General features: G+C 44.0%; 1 protein-coding gene and 1 long non-coding RNA gene across 3 annotated transcripts in view; one reads left to right on the top strand and one right to left on the bottom strand.

Annotated features, from left to right (window-relative positions):
* The window catches only part of gfra4a (GDNF family receptor alpha 4a), a 199321-nt gene extending 185522 nt beyond the window's left edge, over positions 1 to 13799 (top strand). For both annotated transcript variants that reach the window (XM_035609678.2, XM_035609677.2), the window contains 3 exons: positions 1575 to 1709; positions 11255 to 11424; positions 13650 to 13799. In XM_035609678.2, coding sequence (XP_035465571.1) covers positions 1575 to 1709; positions 11255 to 11424; positions 13650 to 13799 — 455 coding nt within the window. The remainder of the gene's footprint in view (positions 1 to 1574; positions 1710 to 11254; positions 11425 to 13649) is intronic.
* Positions 12635 to 14081, bottom strand: LOC124851016. Its single transcript, XR_007032167.1, has 2 exons — positions 13990 to 14081; positions 12635 to 13844 (listed from the first exon to the last, which is right to left on the bottom strand). It is a non-coding gene; the product is annotated as an uncharacterized LOC124851016 (long non-coding RNA).
* Positions 14082 to 20285: the final 6204 nt, after the last annotated feature.

Raw genomic sequence — 20285 nt, 5'->3', positions numbered from 1 at the left:
GCCAAGTTGTTGGCATTATAAGTAGTGCAATTACAACTATTGACTGCTGTTTTGAGAGAATTATCCCTGACATGACAATGAGTGGGGGCGGCTGGAGGCGCACCACATATTGTACTTCAGATAAAAAATTAAAAAACGTAACCAAAGATCGCATAATGCACAAAAGGTTGTTAAAAACCACTCAGTCAAAACACGTCATTGTGGGACGACAATACCCCACGAACTGCTGCAGAAAGGGGGGGGCGGGGGGGTCGTCTGATCTGCGAGGGACTGAAGGAGACAGATAAAGGAAGACGGAGGCAGAGAGCTGAGCAGCAGTGATTGGCCATTCTAGACAACTGAAGTAGAAGCGGGGGTGTGAGGTGTTGTTGTTTGGAAGACTGGGACCCGAAAATCAACGGAGGATCAGAATTCTTTTTTTTTTTCTTCTTTTTTTTTTCCCACACTGCCTCAAAGTGCAGCAATTTTATTTCCCACCCACTTTTAAAAAATAGCTATACTGCCCTACCCAGAAAATTACTACCCAATCATTTACTGCTGAAAAGCTCCAAAGGCGGAGAGAAGGAATAAAAAGGAATACGTCTGAGACGACTGTGATAATGCCTGGACTTTGCTCTGCGCGCCGCCGTACCTATCAAAGCGCACTAACTGCTTGCTCGGCCATTATACCTGTCAGAAACTAAAAGAAAAGAAAAGCCGGACAACTTCCACTGTATTTATTGTTAGATGTGATCTGTCGTACGATGAGGATCATGTAGGACTCACTCAGAGATCAATAGGCTGACATAGGCCTACTGCTCTGTCTACTTTGGATTCATATAGATGTGCAACACAAGAAGAAATCCCATTTCAAATAATTGAATGTCACAAAAGATCAGTATGTATTTTTAGCCAACGATTGCTTGTTTTCCACTGCCCATTAATTTGAAATCATAAATACCCACACAGCTCTGTAATGTGGAGCCTCGTCAGTAATTGGGATTGAACCGGTTAACATTTGATCTCCGAGCCGCCGGCGTAACCAACCTGCCACTCTCGTCTCTGTCCTCGTACCCTTCAGCTTTTGAAAATTCCTCTCACTCTCTCCGTCAAGAGGCATTTTACATGCACACGAGTAAATCCGTTATCTCATCTGATTGGGGCAATAACTGCGATGATGGAAATGCCTTTTATATGATTATCATATTCAGGGCGAGGTCATAATGAAGCTCAGCATAACCAGATCCAACCGGACACAATTGTTGGGACATTAAACTCCTCAAACAGTTGTGGGGGGGGGGTTTTGCCTTTTTTTAAAAGCTGCTCAGTTTATGAGGCGTTCACAAGAGGAACGCTGCTCCACAATGACACCGGGCCACAGGCTGAATAGCTTAAATAATAAAAGACTGCATCAAATTTTAAATATTCAGTCCAGGCCAAATGAAGAGATTACTTCCTGTTTATTTGATCTCAAGGTCAGATTCTGTGACGGTGTCGTAAACCCGGCTAATGTGAGAAGTTTCCATTTAGTCTGCTAAACTGTTGTGGGCTTGCCTGTGAACACACTGAGCTTCCTCCTCTCCTCCCCCCGACAGGAAGCACGGTGACGCCCAACTACCTTGACAACTCCACCTCCAACGTGGGGCCCTGGTGCTCCTGCGCAGCGAGCGGCAACCACCGGGAACAGTGCAGCGACTTCCTCACCACCTTCCACGACAACGTCTGCCTGAGTGAGTAAAGGCTGCAGAGAGAGAGAGAGACGGAGAGAGAGAGAGACGGAGAGAGAGAGAGAGGGAGAGAGAGAGAGAGGGAGAGAGAGAGAGACAGAGAGAGAGGGAGAGAGAGAGACGGAGAGAGAGAGAGAGAGACGGAGAGAGAGAGAGAGACGGAGAGAGAGAGAGACGGAGAGAGAGAGAGAGGGAGAGAGAGAGAGAGGGAGAGAGAGAGAGACAGAGAGAGAGGGAGAGAGAGAGAGAGGGAGAGAGAGAGACGGAGAGAGAGAGAGAGAGACAGAGAGAGAGACGGAGAGAGAGAGAGAGAGAGAGAGAGAGGATTAACAAAGTCTAACTGGTGAACAAAACGATCCGTGACGTTTCTCATACTGCGAACATCCTTCGATGTAGTGAAACGCATCACCAGGGGAACCCCCCTCCCCCCACCGGAGTCCTGCGCTCTGATTGGCTGCAGTCGTCGCTGATTCGTCTAGAATTTTTAGTCGAACGGCGATTTGGCTCCAATCTGGACCTTTTGTTCGGCGAGTTGGAATTAGGCATTTCATGCTCTCTGGGCTCCATCTGTTAACATTTAGCCATCGGGGAAGAATCGGAATATCCATTGTTGAACATCAAATTATTCAGGATGAACAAAATCAACATTTTAAAAGTTGCTTTTTTAGTTTTCTGGAAAACAAATTTGAGAAGATGGGTTATTTAACATGTGACTGGAAGCAAGGGGAAACTGCTATCCTGACTCCGTCCTCAGATTTCCAGATACAGTGTGTTACACCCTGTTCAATCAATGGAACAATAGTTGGACTCATAACACTCAGTATATAAACCCATCTACTATCTTGTTCATCAGGGGACAACACAAGGAAACTGACAACAAAGCCCGGCCCACACTTAGCAACAATTGATCTCTCGCTTTGTTCCAATCTTTTTTCCCCTTTTCACGATGCAAAAGACGACGTCTCTGATCTTAGAAAAACGTCCTCGGGGAGTGACGGTGCTGTAGCGACGAATCAGTGACACGGTAAAGACGAAACACAGTCGCTCCCCCTCCTCGTCTTCATTCCAGGAACCACGAATGTATTTCTTTGCACAAATAAGGCTCCTGAGTGATGACAGCAGCAGTGACAAGAACCAAACACAGTGTGGTGTCACACAGCAGTTGTGTTATGATGTGGAATATTATTTCTATTTTTAGATAATGCAGGGAAATGTTTTACCTTCCTAGGTAAGAAACTTGTTTCTTTTAGCGGCATCATAGAGGATTATTAACGATGTCAGAGACTGATAAAGTGCAGCGGTCCTCATTAGTCCTCTAACTGTTGTTTTAAAGATCCTCCCTCTGAATGAGAGATGACACCGGTGACGGAAGAGCGACACCGGTGACAAAGTGATTCAAAGTTAAGCTGCTGGTGACACAGCAGACGCCCGAGTCTATTCTGGGTTATTATTTGTGTTATTATTTTGTTTGAACAACAAGTTTGTGCAAAGCTGCCGCCACGAGTAACGGCACCGGTGACAGGCCGATGACACCGGTGACGGAACGAAGCAAACGGCAGAATGTCACTGTTTGTTAAATTTATATTTTGAGGCTTTGTCGAAGTTCAATCGTGGCGACGACGACGAACTTCTCACCGGACGTGATGACACAAGTGACCTCTTACTCCCTTAAACAAAGTTCTATATAGATACAGTCCATTTACCATTATAAATAGTGAACAGTTACAGGTGTCCATATTGAAAACCTTAACTGTTCATGATATGATCATATGAGTGGCGAAAGCGACAGCTAGCGGACCGTGAGGAAATATTTGCTTAATTTTATGTGTATTTTAAGTCTATTGGGATAAAAAACGCTTACTGCCCCTTTAAATCGGTCAAGATTGTTTTCACTTACCGACAACGGTAATGTACTATATTAGTTCTCCGTATCTAAAAAACTTTTTGGCAAAGTAACTTTTTGTTGTGAGAATATCATTCTATTAAAATCACTTATTCCATAATTATTTTAATTGCTAATTGGAGCCAAATGTACGACTCTTTTTTTACCCTATAATTATCAAATATCCCTCCATCCATTTTCTGCCACTAATTCTGGGCAAGATGAGATGTATAATCTCTCTAATGTGTTCTGAATCGACCTCATTGCCTCCTGCCTGTTGGACACTGACAACAAGAAGCCTCCAGAGGAAAGTGCCCTTGTGCTTAGACTTAAAACCATTAGCACAAAACGGATTTGTTACCCAGCAGTGATTTCAAATGCACAAAAACATATATTCTGTTCTGTCGATGGGGACGAGGGATCGTTCTAAAGGGGAAGCTCTCTGCCACTCGTCTCTGACTTGTCGTCGACCTATTAGTCTCATTTACTTCTCGTCATTTCGCCTCAGGGCCCCCGTGTGCATCGTGCCGAGCTCTTGTTACGTCGTCTGACAAAGTCTAGAGGTCCCTCTGTGGTGCGGGGGGATCTGCGACGCTGCGCTCCTCAATACTTGTAACTTTCCCGTAACGTCCCGTTCAACACTTGCTCCCGTTGCATGCGGCGACTGGCCTCCTACGCCCACGTGTGAACTGTCTCTCAGGTTCCTTCTCCCTCCTCCTTCTTTTCCCCTCTTTCACAACAGTGCGACACAAAGATTGGTTCAGCGGAGGGAGATTGACAGAGTGCTGCCGTTATCCCCGTCTTTAGAGAGTCACCGAGTGGAGAATACAAAGACGTGAAGCCACAGAGTTGCTGGAGAGAGATCAAGGAGGAAGTGTGATGGGCCCTTTTCGTCCTGCCTTCAAGTGTGGCCATTTGGAACAGCTCTAAACTCTTCTTCCTAAGGATGTAGTCGGACGAAGCGTCATGCTGCCTATGTCTTTTTCCACTATGCCGAACCCCTTTATTGTCCCTTCGGAGGAAATACAATACACTCATATGTTAAGTCCTACCTGGCATAATGACATTTGTTAAAAATGGTAAATGGACAGTATTTATAAAGCGCTTTCATACACACACATTCATACAGCGCTGCGATTTCTTTCTGTCACATTCCTACACTGTCGGAAGAGCCGTCAGAGGCAAGTTAGGGTTAAGTGTCTTGCCGAAGGACACAACGGCATAGGTACTGGCGGAAGCTGGGATCGAATGACTCTACGTCCTGAGCCACGGCCGCCCACAATGCTTCTGTTCCCGAAGAAACGGACTCCAGATAGCAAAACCGCAGACGTACATAATCCTGAAGTGAGTCGAACCTTCCCGGGGCAGGCACGCGGGTTTTTCAGCCGGTTGACGGATGCCCTGTTTTTTGTGCGAAAGCGCTCGTGTGCATCCGGCAGCCAGACTTGCTAAAGCAGCTCCTGTGTGCTGTTTACTGTGAGCTCCTCAGAGACCCGGAGAAACAATCCTCAGACCGACTGGCCTCATTTCCCCGTGTCGGAGCAGAGAAGACGCTCCTCCCTCCTTCCCGCCCGAAGCTGATGGCTGAAGCCGAACAGCGCATACGTGATGATGAGGACGGACGAGTTTCTGATGGGCAAGGCAACGCACGTCGCTGCTCTCATCTCAATTGGAGTTCAGTCTCGTTCGCCAGACGGCACTTCTATGTTTTGGGGGTGGAACGTTGTACGTAATGATTTGGCAAGGAGAGTTTGGATTCCAGCCAATAATTGGGAAAATGAATCCGCCCTGGGTGCGCGGCTGAATGCTGTTTTTTTCCCCCATGTTCCTTGTGTAATCACAGCGAACAGAGAATGAAGTGTGATTCATTTCGACTGCAGACGAGCGCTCTCCTGTCCGTCGGTGATGGTTCTGTTTAACAAGTGGGCCGCGCCATTGTCAATTAAACAGCAAATCCTCCTGGTGTCTTTTGTTGCCTGCATCTGTTTGTGACTGGATTCAGCATTATTGTGCTCGCTGGACCCCCCCGCCGCCGGCGCTGTGGGGCCCGCATGCTGAGACAGGACTTCAGATGGCCTTTGATGACTTTGTAATTGAGCGTAATTTGGTTTCCTGCCTCAGAACTAATGAGGTGGACAGAGGGGGGAATGGTGGCAGGGAAGAATACAGACGTGTGCAGATACGGGGAGGACGGAAAACGCTGCGGAATAATTCCCCCTCTGGAGTGAGAACACATCCGGGGGTTTTAGAAAGCAGCTGTCACCGCGCGGCACCTCCTCATCGCCGCGATAATAACCGCATCACAATGCAGAATCGCAGCTCGGGACTCCTTCATTCTGTGAAAGCTGAGTGTGTTGGGGGGGGAAACAAACCGGAGGACAGATGGAGGTGAAGCTCATTTGAATCCGCAATTATTATTTTTTTTCAAAATGTCTGGATGTTAAATCCATAGTATAACAGGAGAAAGTGAGGGCAAACAGAAATGCGTCGGGGAGGTTCGGGGCACGTCTGCTCGGGATGCGCTCGGCCGCGCGGCTCCGGGCCGACCTATGAAGTCGCTTTAAAATAAAATAAGGAAAGCCCTCAGGGAGACAGTCAAAGAGATGCGAGACGGCGGCGCTTAAACAGCCGCGTCCAAACATTTACAAAGGACCTGTCACAACAGCTTACCGCCGAAGATATCAATTGGCACTTTGTCTCCGCGTGACGGCGGGTGCAAGGGAACGGCGGGAGAACAGCTGGAGTAGCACCCCTCGCTTCCATCATCCGTCAGCCTGCCAGGGGAGCGCCGCACGCCGCGGAGCGCTAACTGCACACTCTGAGCACGGCGGCACACTTCCCCACCTGTCCCACCAATGCTAATGACCCACAGCACCATTAGCATGCCGATCCACAGCCTCCACTGCAAAGCGCTGAAGTACACACACACACACACACACACACCCTCCCCCCCGCTTCCTCTCACTATTGACTTGTTTTCTGTTCTGTTGCAACTTTCAGATTCTAGATCTAATTAGCTGCCGAGCCGGCAACAGAAAGGCGCGCGGGTCGCCCATCCGACAGCTCCATCTCTGTCCAGTAGGTACGCGTGCTCCGGCGTCGCACCGGTGGAGGGAGTCGGGTCGAGACTCCCGCATCGATTTGCCGCAGAATTTTGTTTTGCAAAAGGCGAGCCACCTCGGGAGGACGGATCAATCTGTTATGATCCTGTGAGAAATCAGCATCTGTGTCACACCCCGATACTCGACTGTAGGCTTTGAAATCCCATTACTAATAACCAGTGAGTCGCTTCTGAGTCGGAGGGTTCTTTTTCGCCGGGAAGAGATGGAATCATGGTGTGATTTTTACGTCTGAGCAGCCACATTCATCTCGCGGCCTAAAGCCGGGGACATTAACAGATGAATCTCTCAGTCATGTTTTCATTTGAGCATATTATAATTGAAATGACTTTCATGCAAACGTAATTGCCGTGGAGTAGCCCATTAACCGGACGAAAATGGAATGCTTATGGAATATTAATTCATCATATGATCCTAAGTCATTCTGGTGTGCGGTTAATCCGAGAGCTTGATGTACCGGGCTTCCTTTGGGGTGTATAAAAACATATGAACCCAACAGAGGGTGAATTATACATAGTGCCGAATGTACATACTGTAATGTTCCTCCCAGTCGTAACCTACTTACTGTAAGTGGCCTGTTGGAAAATTAATCACGAGCATTATCACATCATTATAGACAACCGACAGATTAAACTTTAAAGTCGAAAATATGTTTGTTTTTTAAATTGAGAATACATTTGTATGACTACACCATCCTACTTTTCCATATAAATATTTTAAAAAGGAAAAATCCTCATTCCCTTGTACAGTATCTCCTTCTCGCTGGAACCTCCTTTGTTCTGCACGATTCAAATCCTCCTCATGGAAAAAAATATATTTTTATTGAATAGATTTACATCCAAACCTGAACATCTGTCCCTTTAACACCCGCAAAAGAAGGGAAAAGATGAACAACAAATAGAATCTATATCTGTTTGTATGAATACACATACTAAATATATGCATCCTTGAACAAAAACATGGACTGTGTAGATTGAACACTGGTCTTTGGGATATTTAGTTTTCTTCCTGTGAATCCTGTCGACTGTACAATGTGAACATACAACAACAAAGACGCCTTGCATTGAAAATATTTTCCTACATTCATGACACAACATTGACATACAGTATCTGGCTCCTTAGCTGCTAAATGTTCCACAATGTGAACCAGCTAGTCGTTAACTTTCCGTCTCATTTGCTGCAGAGTGCAGGTAAAGTACAGTGGATTCATCAGAGCTTGTTACAGTAGCTGAATATGGCTACTGTAGCTGCTGCAGCTAGAAACAAGCTGTAAAATTAAAAAATAATGTGCTTAAAAGCAACAAAAACACTGGATTTAATGACTATGTGTAACGTGAAAGGCGTTGTTCGTTGTGATGAGCAACGTTTAGCTTTAGATAGATAGATAGATAGATAGATATAGCCACTGACACAACGTAGGATAAAAAGGTGCCATATCTCAGCAGGCCATTGATCAATTTGAATGATTGAGGCCTATATGGAACCATGAGAGCCAATAGAATCAACTAGCAGCCTCCAAATCCATGTCAACAACACCATGCGCCAACTACGAGGAAGCAAATACATGCGCGTAAAGATCAGGTACCGTCTGGTACCGTTCGCAGTAGAAGCGCGAAACTGGAAGTAAAAATGAACCGGTGGAAGTGACGGGAATCATCTCAAAGAGTCATTGTAATAACTAACAGCAGGAGAATTATGGACTCAAGCACAAGTTATTGTGACAAAACTGCAACATTAAGAGATAATACGTCATGAACATGATGTGTTGTCTTCTGAAATGAAGTGAGGAAGAACCCTAAAATGGAAAAACAAGTATTTCAAAAAGTTGTTTAAGGACCAACTCTCTTACTTTTTTGTCATCTACAGTTCGTCATAAGCATGAGCGACGAGCAATATACGGCGGATCCCACCTGCTCTACTGCAGCGTTTACCTTTTCCTCACTCAGCATCACCACCCACTTCACATCACCGTCCATCAAACGCTCTCTGAAGGTTTCAAACCATAACATAGAGGCACTTTTAGAATTGATTTTGAATCCAATCTGGTAAAGTGGTTTGAGCTGACGGCTGGAAGACGGTGTCGTGATTTCAGAAAAATGCTGCGGGTGGCGACAGCAGGAGACATAACTTTTAATTTTCAGTACTTTTGTTGGACATAATTGTTCACTGCTGGCTGGCAAATCAAAATGTATTTAACGTTGCCATTGTTTCGGTGAGCGGCTGTTAGCTGGGCGGTTTGTGTTCATTAATTACAGACCCCATGTTTACCACCTGTGAGGAGTGATGTCAGCCATGTTCACCGGGCATTGAGTCCCTTTCTACTTAAGTGGCACTGATGCCTTTCTTTATTATATCAGGCTGTCATGAATATAGAAAATGTACAGTGTTGACTCTCAACAGGAGCAGCAACAACCAATTAGTGGCTCTGTAAGTCGACGTCGACTCAGCAGCAGGCGATTTCCTATAGTTGGCGCTGCTAACTAAAGTGAAACCGCCTGTTCCTGCAAAAGTCAAAAGAAGGAGCTTCCATTCCAGATCGACAGTTTCTCCATCATCAACTGCTGCTGAAGGATTCTGGGAGGATTCTTTCAACTCTCTGTCCGGTTGGCTGAGGTCACTCAACAGGTTAATTGAGCTGATTGAATGTTGTTGTTGTTGTTGTTGTGAAACGTCAAGAGAGAAAACAAAGAGCCTCATTACAGCAGAAGACTGACGAAAACTAATCAAGGGCTCAAACGTCTTCAAATGGAGCAGCTGGTTTGAAAACAACATAGATTCAAGACCAGATAACAAGAAGAACATTAGAGAAGCAGCATTTGTGTGGTTGAATAACATTTGCTGTCAATAATGTCACACACAGACACACACACACACACACACACACACACACAGAGACAGTGTCGACTGCAGAAACTGTTTTCCCTTTAACTCGAGAAAACAATGACCTCATTAGTTGTTCAAGATCTAAATACCACTCGTTCTCAGACCCCATTATAACGCTGTGTGCTCACCATCATTCTTTCCCGATACGGATTCACAATCATCACAAATAGAACACGGATGTGGGCCACTTCAGGCACGGACAAAATGGAAGTGAGCCAGAAGTGGACCACATGTAAAATAGGAAAAGTGCCTTTTTCTTTTAAAGGGGCGGTGAGTGATTCTAAAGCAATACATTTGTAAACATCAAATATTTCCTCAAAAAACCCCGGTGTTTTCGGCACAACCCAGGCTCCGTAGATCAAAATCAAAAACAAATGGTGCGGACCGCACCATAAAACAATGTGGATGCAGTTTGTAAACGTTGTGTATTTGTCCAAGTCAGAGCTGATCCTTCCTCTCTTGTTAAACCAGGGAATATTGTGCATACTTCTGTTAGCCATATTACTTTCTCTCTCAGGCACTATTATTCTTTTCTCCAAGCTTTTCTTTTTTAACACGGACTATAATTTGTCTCACTCAAACCATAACCCCCAATTTATTCTTATTTATTCACGCCACCATTCGCCTCGCAGGTAATAATAACAATCGGTGTGAGGTTATGAAGATGTGGGAGTATGATTTATATATATATATATATATATACTATTATATTTACATAGACTAACATATCCTTGGTGTTGAGAAGCAGCAGGAAGGTCAGATGTGTCAGAGAAGTTTTCACCTCTATCTTTTAATGCAACCCCACAGCTATGGAGGTAAGCCAGTCCAAAAACTCAAGGCAGTTCATTATTCATTATTGCTCATTATTTTATAGTTCTCATTTTGCTGTTCATATTTGCCATGTGCCGTGTGAACTGGCATATCCCGCTCTCGCCTCTGTCGTGCCTGTGATTAAAACCAGAGCCTCAATCTGCCACAGACTCGGAGAATATTCTCTCCGGAACCAAAATATATCCAGGGGTTTCCATCTTCAGTTCAGATTTCATTCACAGAGAAGTGAATTCCTGCTCACGCGACACTCCTTTATCTCCCATGTGACGGCAGTGTTCAGAACTGCAGACTGCAGTAAAACTTATTCCCCAGATACATGAATAACACATGTGACACGTTTCTCACCAGTGGCGGCCCAGAAAAAAACATTGCATGAACTTCCATTATCCACAAATCTGCTGTGTGAAAGGAGCATTCACTCCTCTTTCACGGACAGTTGGTGTGTTCACATTCTACTACTGCTGCACAGGGATGAAGTGTTGATGTTGTGAATAATCGAATCCCGGCCGTTTCAGTTCCACTTAGTCGTCGTGGCTGACAAGGCCACGAAGGTGCATTTTTTATTCTTCTGTCTTCAGTCTAATAAGAATTCAGTTTCCTCACAACTCTTTCTGCGGGGCTGAGTTTCCCTCACGTGCCACGACCACATCAGAACGACTGTCCCCAGTAGACAATTATAACGAGACTATTCACTGAAGGAAAGTGGAGGCGATGGAAATTGGAAAACTGTGATGTGAAAATGAGCAGTCGTCCCTTTCTGGATGTGATCTATTAAGCTGCCAGTCGTGTCTCTGTAAAAAAAACAAACAACGTCTCCGCTTCTCCTGTTCCAGAAAACGCCATCGTGGCCTTCGGAAATGGATCAGATGTGAAAACGGACGACAGCCAGCCCGCCATGCCGAGTCCGGCGACGGACAAGCAGAGCCCGTTCCTGGCAACCACCGCCCCGGGTGTCTCCATGGAAACAGAGCAGAACATTCTGCGAGCACAGATACCTACTCAGGTGAGGAGAGGCGCAGGGCTGGGAACGTGATGGACAACTTCTTTTCCCCAGCAGAGGCACAGACGGAGGCAGCCTCCGTCAGAACTGGGTCGTACGGCTGCAGATAACTTGGGGGTGTTTGTTTTAACCCACTGAGAGTGGCAGGCGGGTGGGATTTACCAAATCTGCATAATTCAGACAGTGTCAGGTAGAAAGTCAGTTTGAGTTTTTGAGATGAAGACGACTGGAAGAGTATATTTGCTCGAGTGCACAAAGTGCAGCTTCTAATTCTAGATGTGAAACTTGAATTTAAATAATGTAAATTTTCCCTTTAACAATCATTTGGCAGATGCTTCTGTCTAAAGAAATAATCCAAACCACAGTAAAACACATTTACTGTCAGAACAAGAGCCCCAATGCTCAGTTAAACTACCTTTTTGAAATGTATGCTTAGATAACTGGCACGTAAAAACAATTCATTAAAAAAAAAAGTAATGTTTCTCCACTAACGTTTGACAAAATACGTAATAAATATCTTATATATAATATATATAAGATAAAATAAATGAAACATTTCCTTATTAGAAGATAAAACTTTGGTCCATGAAAAACAAGACAATAATTTTTGATAAAGTGTTCTTGGCTGATTAAGTCAATACACTGACCGGGCTCGGCCGCTCACTGACCTATTGAGTGTTTATCATGTGGGGTTCTTTTATTGAACGGATGAAGCTTTGAATCTTTAAGATTGGATGTAACTTTATTGATCCCAGCGGAGTTGTTAAGTCGGTGCAGCAGTAAAATGATTCTGCACATAAAGCAGAACATAAAACAAACGACGTAATGAGAAAAATAAGAGTTCAGGCAAATTTAAAACCAACGACCAAACAGAACGCAAACAAATCTGTACGATGTAAACGTATAAGATTGATGATTTAAACACATTATCTGGACCTGACTTGAGGGAAATATACAGAATGAGTGTGGATGTTATAGTTCCATGTTTTCTGCACCGTGATTGCAAAGTGTAAACCCAGTTAACGTAAAATATGAAACATACGTTGTACAGTAACTTCACCAGCCAATCAACAGTCAGTGTAGAAGTGATGTCACACGTCTTTCAGTGTGCACATATAAAATAACCATCCCATTGTCATAACTACCTCATCAACTGTATAAACATCATTCTGTAAACATCATTAACGTGGCCCATACACTGGAGAAGTAAACATCAGTTGAATATAAATTTTAATGTAAGACGGCCGGTTTTGCATCGCACACAGTATTTCAAATTTTAATAATGAGGGCGGGAATTAATAAATAATATATAAACTTCATTTCAGGCGGAGGAGAATTTGTTCCGTGCATATGCTTCTTATGGGAACCCCAAAAAAATGCTGTAGATAACATAATTGACAATCCGCCAACAGATATAAATAAACTTCACGAGCTAAATGAATAACTAGGCCGTTCCGTTATTTCCAGAGGGGGAAGCTGAAGGGAAAAGGGCCAAAAGCCCAAATTACATGTTCTCGCCTGAGGGCCCCTGAACGCCTCGTCCCACGCACCATTGTTTCAGCCTGTATCCTCCTCCGACTGCGTTTGAGCTGATGTTGTCACGGTGCAGAGATAAACGTCCACAGAACAGTGACACGTTGTGAAACGTGGACACAATGTCAACACCTGATCGCAGAGTATCAACGCAGGAGGAAATAAAGTGACAGTGAGAGAATTAGCTCTGGATCAGCTCCGTGAGGATCATGTCATCAGACATCGGACCCTGTCACATTCAAATGACCGTCTCTCTGATAGAGCAACAATAAATGAATTGACACTGCAGACGTTTCTGTGCATTTTCAATCAGCTTTCACTTGTCTGCAAGTCAATCGAGGAGAAGTGAGTAGACTAGTGTCTAACTTCTTAAAAATATTACTTTTTAATGCCTTTCTATACTAACATGTTGTATTGTGAAGGATTTGGAGAGAGAAGAAGGGAATAATGGAAACACGGAGCTTGACTGAATATGTTTGCTGCATCTCTTGCTGTGAAATTGCATCAGATGAGTTGCAAAGTGGCTTCGCTCGTCTTATTCTTCAACTGGGGACGTGGAGAATTTGACCTTTACACCGATACAGTTCCATGAACTCTCTCCTTCCCCCCGATCGGTTTCTTTTTTCTGCCGAAAAGATGTTGGATCTGTGGGCGGATAACTAACTCACCACAACACGCCTGTCGTTTATTTTCAGGTAAACGAGAACGACAGATTGTGGGGCGACGAGGGCGACTCCACTCTCCCGTCTCCGGGCCTGTCGGACGGCGGCGCCCGGCCCGTCCCCCTGTCCCTGCTCCTGGGCCTCGGCTGGCTGCTGCCCACCGCGCTGCTGCTCTCCGACTAAGACGAGGCCTCGCTCACCTGGCCTCCGACAGACAGAACTCCAGACCTGGGGGGAGGGGGGAGGGCAGGGGTGCGAGGGAGGGAGGGGGGGAGGGAGAGAGAGGGAGAAAGAGCCATTCCTTCAGATGACCAGTGGGGTGGGAGGGACTGTCCTGCCCTCGCTCCCTTGCTGTCACAAAAATCACACTTACAATCTCTTTTTTTGTGAATCATGACTCAGAGCAGATGTGTTGTGCCGTGCAGCCCCACGCCCCTAAAGAGAAGACCACCACCACCAGAGAGGCTGCTGGAGGGGGGGGGGGGGGGCACCAGGATGTACACACCTCATCGCTCGCTTCACGCCTGCCCCCCAAACACAAACTGTTACCAACATCGACACACACACATACAGACTTTGCTCATCTGAAAATAACGTCCGAGCTACGGTGACGAGCGGCCGAGGGGTTCAGAAGGTTGTACAGTGAAGAGACACTGACGACGCAGTACAGGACAACTATTACGAAAATATAAATATATATATAAATACTTAAAACTCCCCCAGAAAACATTTTTGTCCTTGAACATTCCTCGATGTAAAAGAAAAATATTAAATGTTAAGACTTTTCTTTCAGATGAACTGTGACGAAGTGTTACATGAGATTTGAGGTGTGTGTGTGTGTCTGTGTGTGTGTGTGTGTGTGTGTCTGTGTCCTTCCACATGCATTCATAAGACATATTTTTATTACAATTAGACAATTTTACTGCCTACAATGTTAAATGGAAGCACGTTACCATCGCGTCAGATCACGATGAAATTTTGTTGTTGTTTTAAGTTGCAGATATGAGGAGTTCATTTCCAAATAAAATATATATATATATATACACATTATAATTGAAATTTAACTTTCAAACTAGATTTGAAAGAACAGCCCCCAAAGTCTGTAAATGAATTTTGTTTTCACAAACGAGGACCTACATTATTTATTAGCCTTAAACGTATTGTAATTTGTTTGATTTTTTTTTTTCTATAAATCATTTTCATATGAGTAGATGTCAGTTATTTGGGGGCGACTCTTCATGTTCATTAAGCTTTAAGTGTGGAGGCCTGACATGTTTGGATCTGTTCCTTTTTTCAGAATTGTACAAAAAAATAATTATGATGACAACCAATAATTTGGTTTTGGTGAAGAATCAAAAGATGGAGACCAGTTTCTATTTTTTAAAATACATGTGGACTTTTGCTGCAGAGAAAAACAGTTTGTGACAAATCACGCTTTGCCGCCGACCTGCGTTGGGACGCCGCCGCCTGCCGGGACTCCGTGGGACGTCGGAGGATTTACAATATGAACTGTACAAGCACAGATCTGCTTCGTGGAGCGGACGTGTCGATGAGAAGGGGTTTGATATGTGGCGAGACGTCGAGGTGGTGGAAAACTCATGTTACATAACAGCACAAAGGGGTCGGATTTTTCTACAAGAAGGAAAAAACAGTGACGTCACTTTGGATTTGAACTGAAGGTTTAAAGGGCCAGTTCACTGCAAATGAGTTCCTCATGTACCTCTGTTGGTGTTTGTACAAGCAGATGGTTGAGCGGTATTTGCCCAGGTGTTGAGACGTCGCTGTCGCCGTACAAATATGAAGATGGTGATTGAAATTTCGTTTGCACTGTTCACAACATTAAAAAAGCATTTTTCTCTCGGACCATATTCTTGCGGTTTTTACTCCCCGACATGTCTGTCGTGTTATAAATACATTTAGCCAACCGTTGCCCAACTGTTACATGTATGTTACATGTATGTTCAGTGATTTATTGACCAATTGATTTGTATTAACCCCTGAACGACCCAGTGTGGTTTCCTTAAGACTTTTGACCCAGTGTTGATGACACATTTTGACTCGTGCAGCTTCAGCAGTCCACAGACGGATTGCTAAATTCTATACAAACCTTTAACCCTGTGATAAATACCACGGGGTTGTCATTGGTAACAGCAGCAGGACGTTGTGTAACAGTAATATTTGGCCGCTCTGCGCTGATTATACCGGGAGGACTCACTCATGAACACAGTGGTGACAAACTTTACTGCAAAGAAAGAAAAAACTATAACAAAAACTGTGACACTGCTGATGAAAGGACAGATTCTTTGGGCTGACGGCAGAAGTTTAGGTTTATCTCTCCTGGGCAAATACGATGAAATCTCTCTCTGGCCACAAAGTTTTACATTTGTGATTTGAATGAACCGACCCTTTAGACATTCGACTAGAGAAAGTCAGCAAACCTGCAGTCCTGTGGCTTCCTGGTGATGAGAGTGTCTGGGTGAAACCTCGTCACCAGACAAACCTCCGTCGTCGCCTCCCGTTATATCTCTGTGCGGTGGTTTTATCAGTCAGCGGGCGTTGCGTCGCGTCCTCTGGCGCCGTGAGGCGACTGGCCAACCTGCTCCCCGCTCGCCTGCAGAATCCCAGATGTGTCGCGTGTCACTTCCTGCAAAAAATACAGACGACACTGTAAAAAAGGAGCTGAAGTCTGACCGGTTTATCGCGACTCTTTTCACCCCGTCTGGAGAAACGCTCGGTCCCCTGACGAGACTCTTAACTCTCATCCACGACTTCATCTGTTTCCAGCGGCGGTTCTCTCTCTGGTGTTTCAGAGGAAGAGCTCAACCTTTCCTCCCACTGGCGGCGCCCGGCATCCATCATTCATCACACACAGGGCGAAGATTTGTAAAGATGTTATAGTATATTGTATATACGACACAGTGTATACCATATATATATATGATGTCTACTGCAGTCATACCTTGTGTAATAATAAAAGAAAGGATTTCATCCAAAAGTTTTGCTCCTGATGTGTCGGACCGAGAAATCTCACGGAGAGGCGGATTCTAACCCAACACTTCACAAAGCACAACGTTGAGCGTGAACGTGTCCGTCAGAGACTTTCATAAACGAAGCCATAGAGGAAAATGTGTGTTTCTTCTGGCATTCGACTGCGGTGCAAGGGATGGATGTGAAGCAAGCTGCAGCTGGGAAACATGGATACAGGTGCAAAACAACGTACTTAAAAAATATATATATCACTGCATCTCCCCCACACTGCTGGTCTGGGGCCGGGCAGTCATCCTCTGACAAAGTGAGACTCCAGCTACCTGTGTGCCACTTGTGCTTTTGGTATGGCGGCTGTAATTGGTGCCAGTCACTATGTTTTGGGTCAGCGGCTATGTGGGACAGACCTCCTGCTGCCCCACATACTGGAGCTGCCGGGTCCATCGCTGCTGCAGCTGCTGATGAAGAGCTAAAAAATCTGACCACTCACAGGAAAGTGAGCACAGTTTGACGTCTGAACAGAACTAGTGGTGTGGAGTTCTGCACGTGAATCACATGGTTTTCTTAGAGGAGACACGGTGTGCTCAACATTTTAATTCTCGGTTGTTGCTCGAAAAGGTTTTCATGTTCTAATGTTCAGTAAATGCGTCAGTTTCTGTCTGAAGTATTAGTCACCACACCTACTGACAAAGGTCAACAAATGTAGAACGTGCACCATCAAAATTAAAGTAGATGCCACGAAGAGAAGCGAGTGTTTTTATAACTTAACATTCTAGAAATATGACGAGTGAAACTCAACAGTTAAATTTCCTGTAGTGTCCATAAGGAACTCCTCCACAAATATATATATATATATATATATATAATACACATAAACAATACGATGAGCGGTGTGAGCAGCTCTGACGCAGTGAAGAACACATTGTGTAGCTCGGTGTGTTCTGTTCACTTCCCTTGTTATATACATGGCCGTTGACGTGTTTGGCCTTTAACGCTCTCGGTGCTCTTGGACAAAGACGTGGGGTGAAGTGAAGTCGGCCGTGGAAGAATAACAACGAGCAGCAGCAACAAACGTCCTCTGTGAAGCTCGGGGAGCGCGAGCTGTAAAATTGGCCGACATGATGTGAAAAGAAAAGACGAGCAGAGAGAGAGAGTTGTTTTTCTGACTGACTGGAGCTGCACTCGTCAGAACTTCAACAGTTTTTCTACCAACCGCTCCTGAGAAGTCAGACTAAAACAATGGATTAGGGACAATATACAATAGGTACATGACAAAACAAATTAGGAAATATTCCCCACGTCACGCCATGACATCATAAAAGCATTGTGGAACTATTTTACAATTTAAAAGAAGGAAGACGTTGGAAACTGTTCCAGACTGTGACAAACTTCCTCCAGATGGCAAACACAACCAACAAACACCTAATGTGTAATAGTGTCTTATTAATGGATTAGAAGATATTAAAAAATGAGTATTTTATTGCACCACGTCAGCGGATAGTCAGAGTTGTGGTATCGACCGTCTCCCGCTGCAGATGAGTTCGGTGCTTCTACAAATGCTGACGACGTCGGTGGAAGAGGAACTTTGACAGAATTCAATGAACTGGTGATTTAAAGTGAGTTTGACTGTCACAAGACAAACTGACGCTCACTTCGTTATTATCATTCAAAAACCACGATGAGGTCATCTAGGAAGTCTGGAGGGAACTTTGACTGTTCATGCAACCGGACAATATTTTTAATCAAAGGCCAAATATTAAACGAGAACACTGGGTCAGAATTTCTATAGTCTTTGGTGTCTTATGATACATTTTAATTATTAAGAGAAGGTTTTAACCACAACAAGGAGTTTAAAACGATTTAGACATTTAAAACACTACGTTACAAGAAAAGGTCCTGCATTGAAAAATGTACATCTACTTGTATAGTTATTAATGTAAATGCAAGATATTACAGTTGCAGTTGGTTGAAACGAGGACAAATTTTGTTTTACCATTTTGTAGAAAACTGCACATTATTTTCTCAACAAATTGATTGACTGGTTTACAAAAATATATTGAAAACAATGAGAGTTGCCAGTCAGGGTGAAGCAAAGCCAATAATGACGCCTACACAAGTGTTGTTTTGTCCAATCAATGGTCCACACTCCAAAATGATTAAAAACGAATTACATAATATTAAAATCATTAAAAGAAGAAGGCAGGTTTTTTTCATTAATCAACCAATCAACACTAATTTAATATTGTTTCAGCTGCGCTTGTGTTTTCTGTTGGTTGTCTCGGCTCCAGTCACGTACTTGTACCTCAAACTGTACTTTTACCTTTTACACCTTTATGTTTGTGGTTTATTGATCACAGTGTTAAGTAATGTTCACTTCCGGACATAAAGTTTTCTCCACCGTCTAATTTTCACAGTAAAACAATAAATACATTTTTTTTTTTCGGTCACTAGTTGTTTATTGTGTTTTACTTTGTGCTGTGATGTCAGAGATTTATTATGATACATGCAGGATTTTAGTTTAAATAAATCACTGTGCTGAGCCAAGCAGGACGAACACAGTCATAAATTATTTAAGTTATAAAGCCTTAGTATCAATTTTTTTGTAAATAAACCAAAGCAACTTATTAGTTCCCCAGTTACGATTCATTTTCAAGTGACACGTGAATATTGGCCGGAACCTTAATTAAAAAGCTGCAAATACAACTGAGCTTTTATTGTGAAATTCCAGCGGCATATATGTTTACTGGACCCGGAACGTTTCCGGCACTCGAGTGCTCAGACATGAAGACGGAAACTACGGACTAATTTAGAAAACACGAACTCACCAGTTAGTTGTTAATCTTCTCAGGAACTTCTGGAAGAAAACTGGATTCATATATCGAGCGGGTTTAAAGTTATAAACACACATTTTCCTTGAAGAGAGGCCTCGAACTAGGTTGCCTGGCAAACATTGAATCAAAGATGGCGGAGGACTCCTTTCTTTCTTCATCGCTCGCTGACTGAAGTCATCTCCGGCAGCGGCGCGCTCAGTGCTGCCCCTGGTGGTTGGCCCTGTCTCTGCAGGCATTTGGAATTTGACCAACAAAAAAAAAAGTACGCAAATTGCCAATTAATTTTCTGTTGATTGACTATAATCAACTCGTCGCCCCTCCAATGTGATGAGATTTAAATTTCCATAAATGCCTGTAAATAAAATGTTCTGTGTCGGGATGATTATGAAACTTCTGAAAAAAGGCTGAAGCCAGAAATCTTACTTCAGAGAAAACGACTTAGTCATGTTGCATAAACATATTTACAGACGATACGTGCTATATTAGTAACATCTGTGATGACATTTACAATTTTCAGCAGACACCAGGTTTTCCGTCCCGCTATACGGATTTATTGCAGATTATTTATGAGTGAAACCCCTTCAACGTAATAAGCACTGAGGGGGAAAAAACATCATCATAAGTCAAAATGTGACAGCTCGGTATGATGGATGAAGTGGAGGTGGGCAGATCGAGAGGGGGAAACTCCTCGGAGGATATTCTTTTACTAATTGTGCTAATGTGTGTGTGATGCTGTCAGCAGGTTGTGTGTGTGTGTGTGTGTGTGTGTGAGAGAGAGAGAGAGAGAGAGAGAGAAAAATACTGGAGCGAGAAAACACAAATGCAGCATTTTCTGAGAATTACATGTCACCGT

This window comes from Scophthalmus maximus, chromosome 15 (genome assembly GCF_022379125.1).
Source record: "Scophthalmus maximus strain ysfricsl-2021 chromosome 15, ASM2237912v1, whole genome shotgun sequence".
Classification (NCBI taxonomy): domain Eukaryota; kingdom Metazoa; phylum Chordata; class Actinopteri; order Pleuronectiformes; family Scophthalmidae; genus Scophthalmus; species Scophthalmus maximus.
Note: the sequence above shows the minus strand (reverse complement) of the source record. Positions and strands in the feature narration are given on the sequence as shown.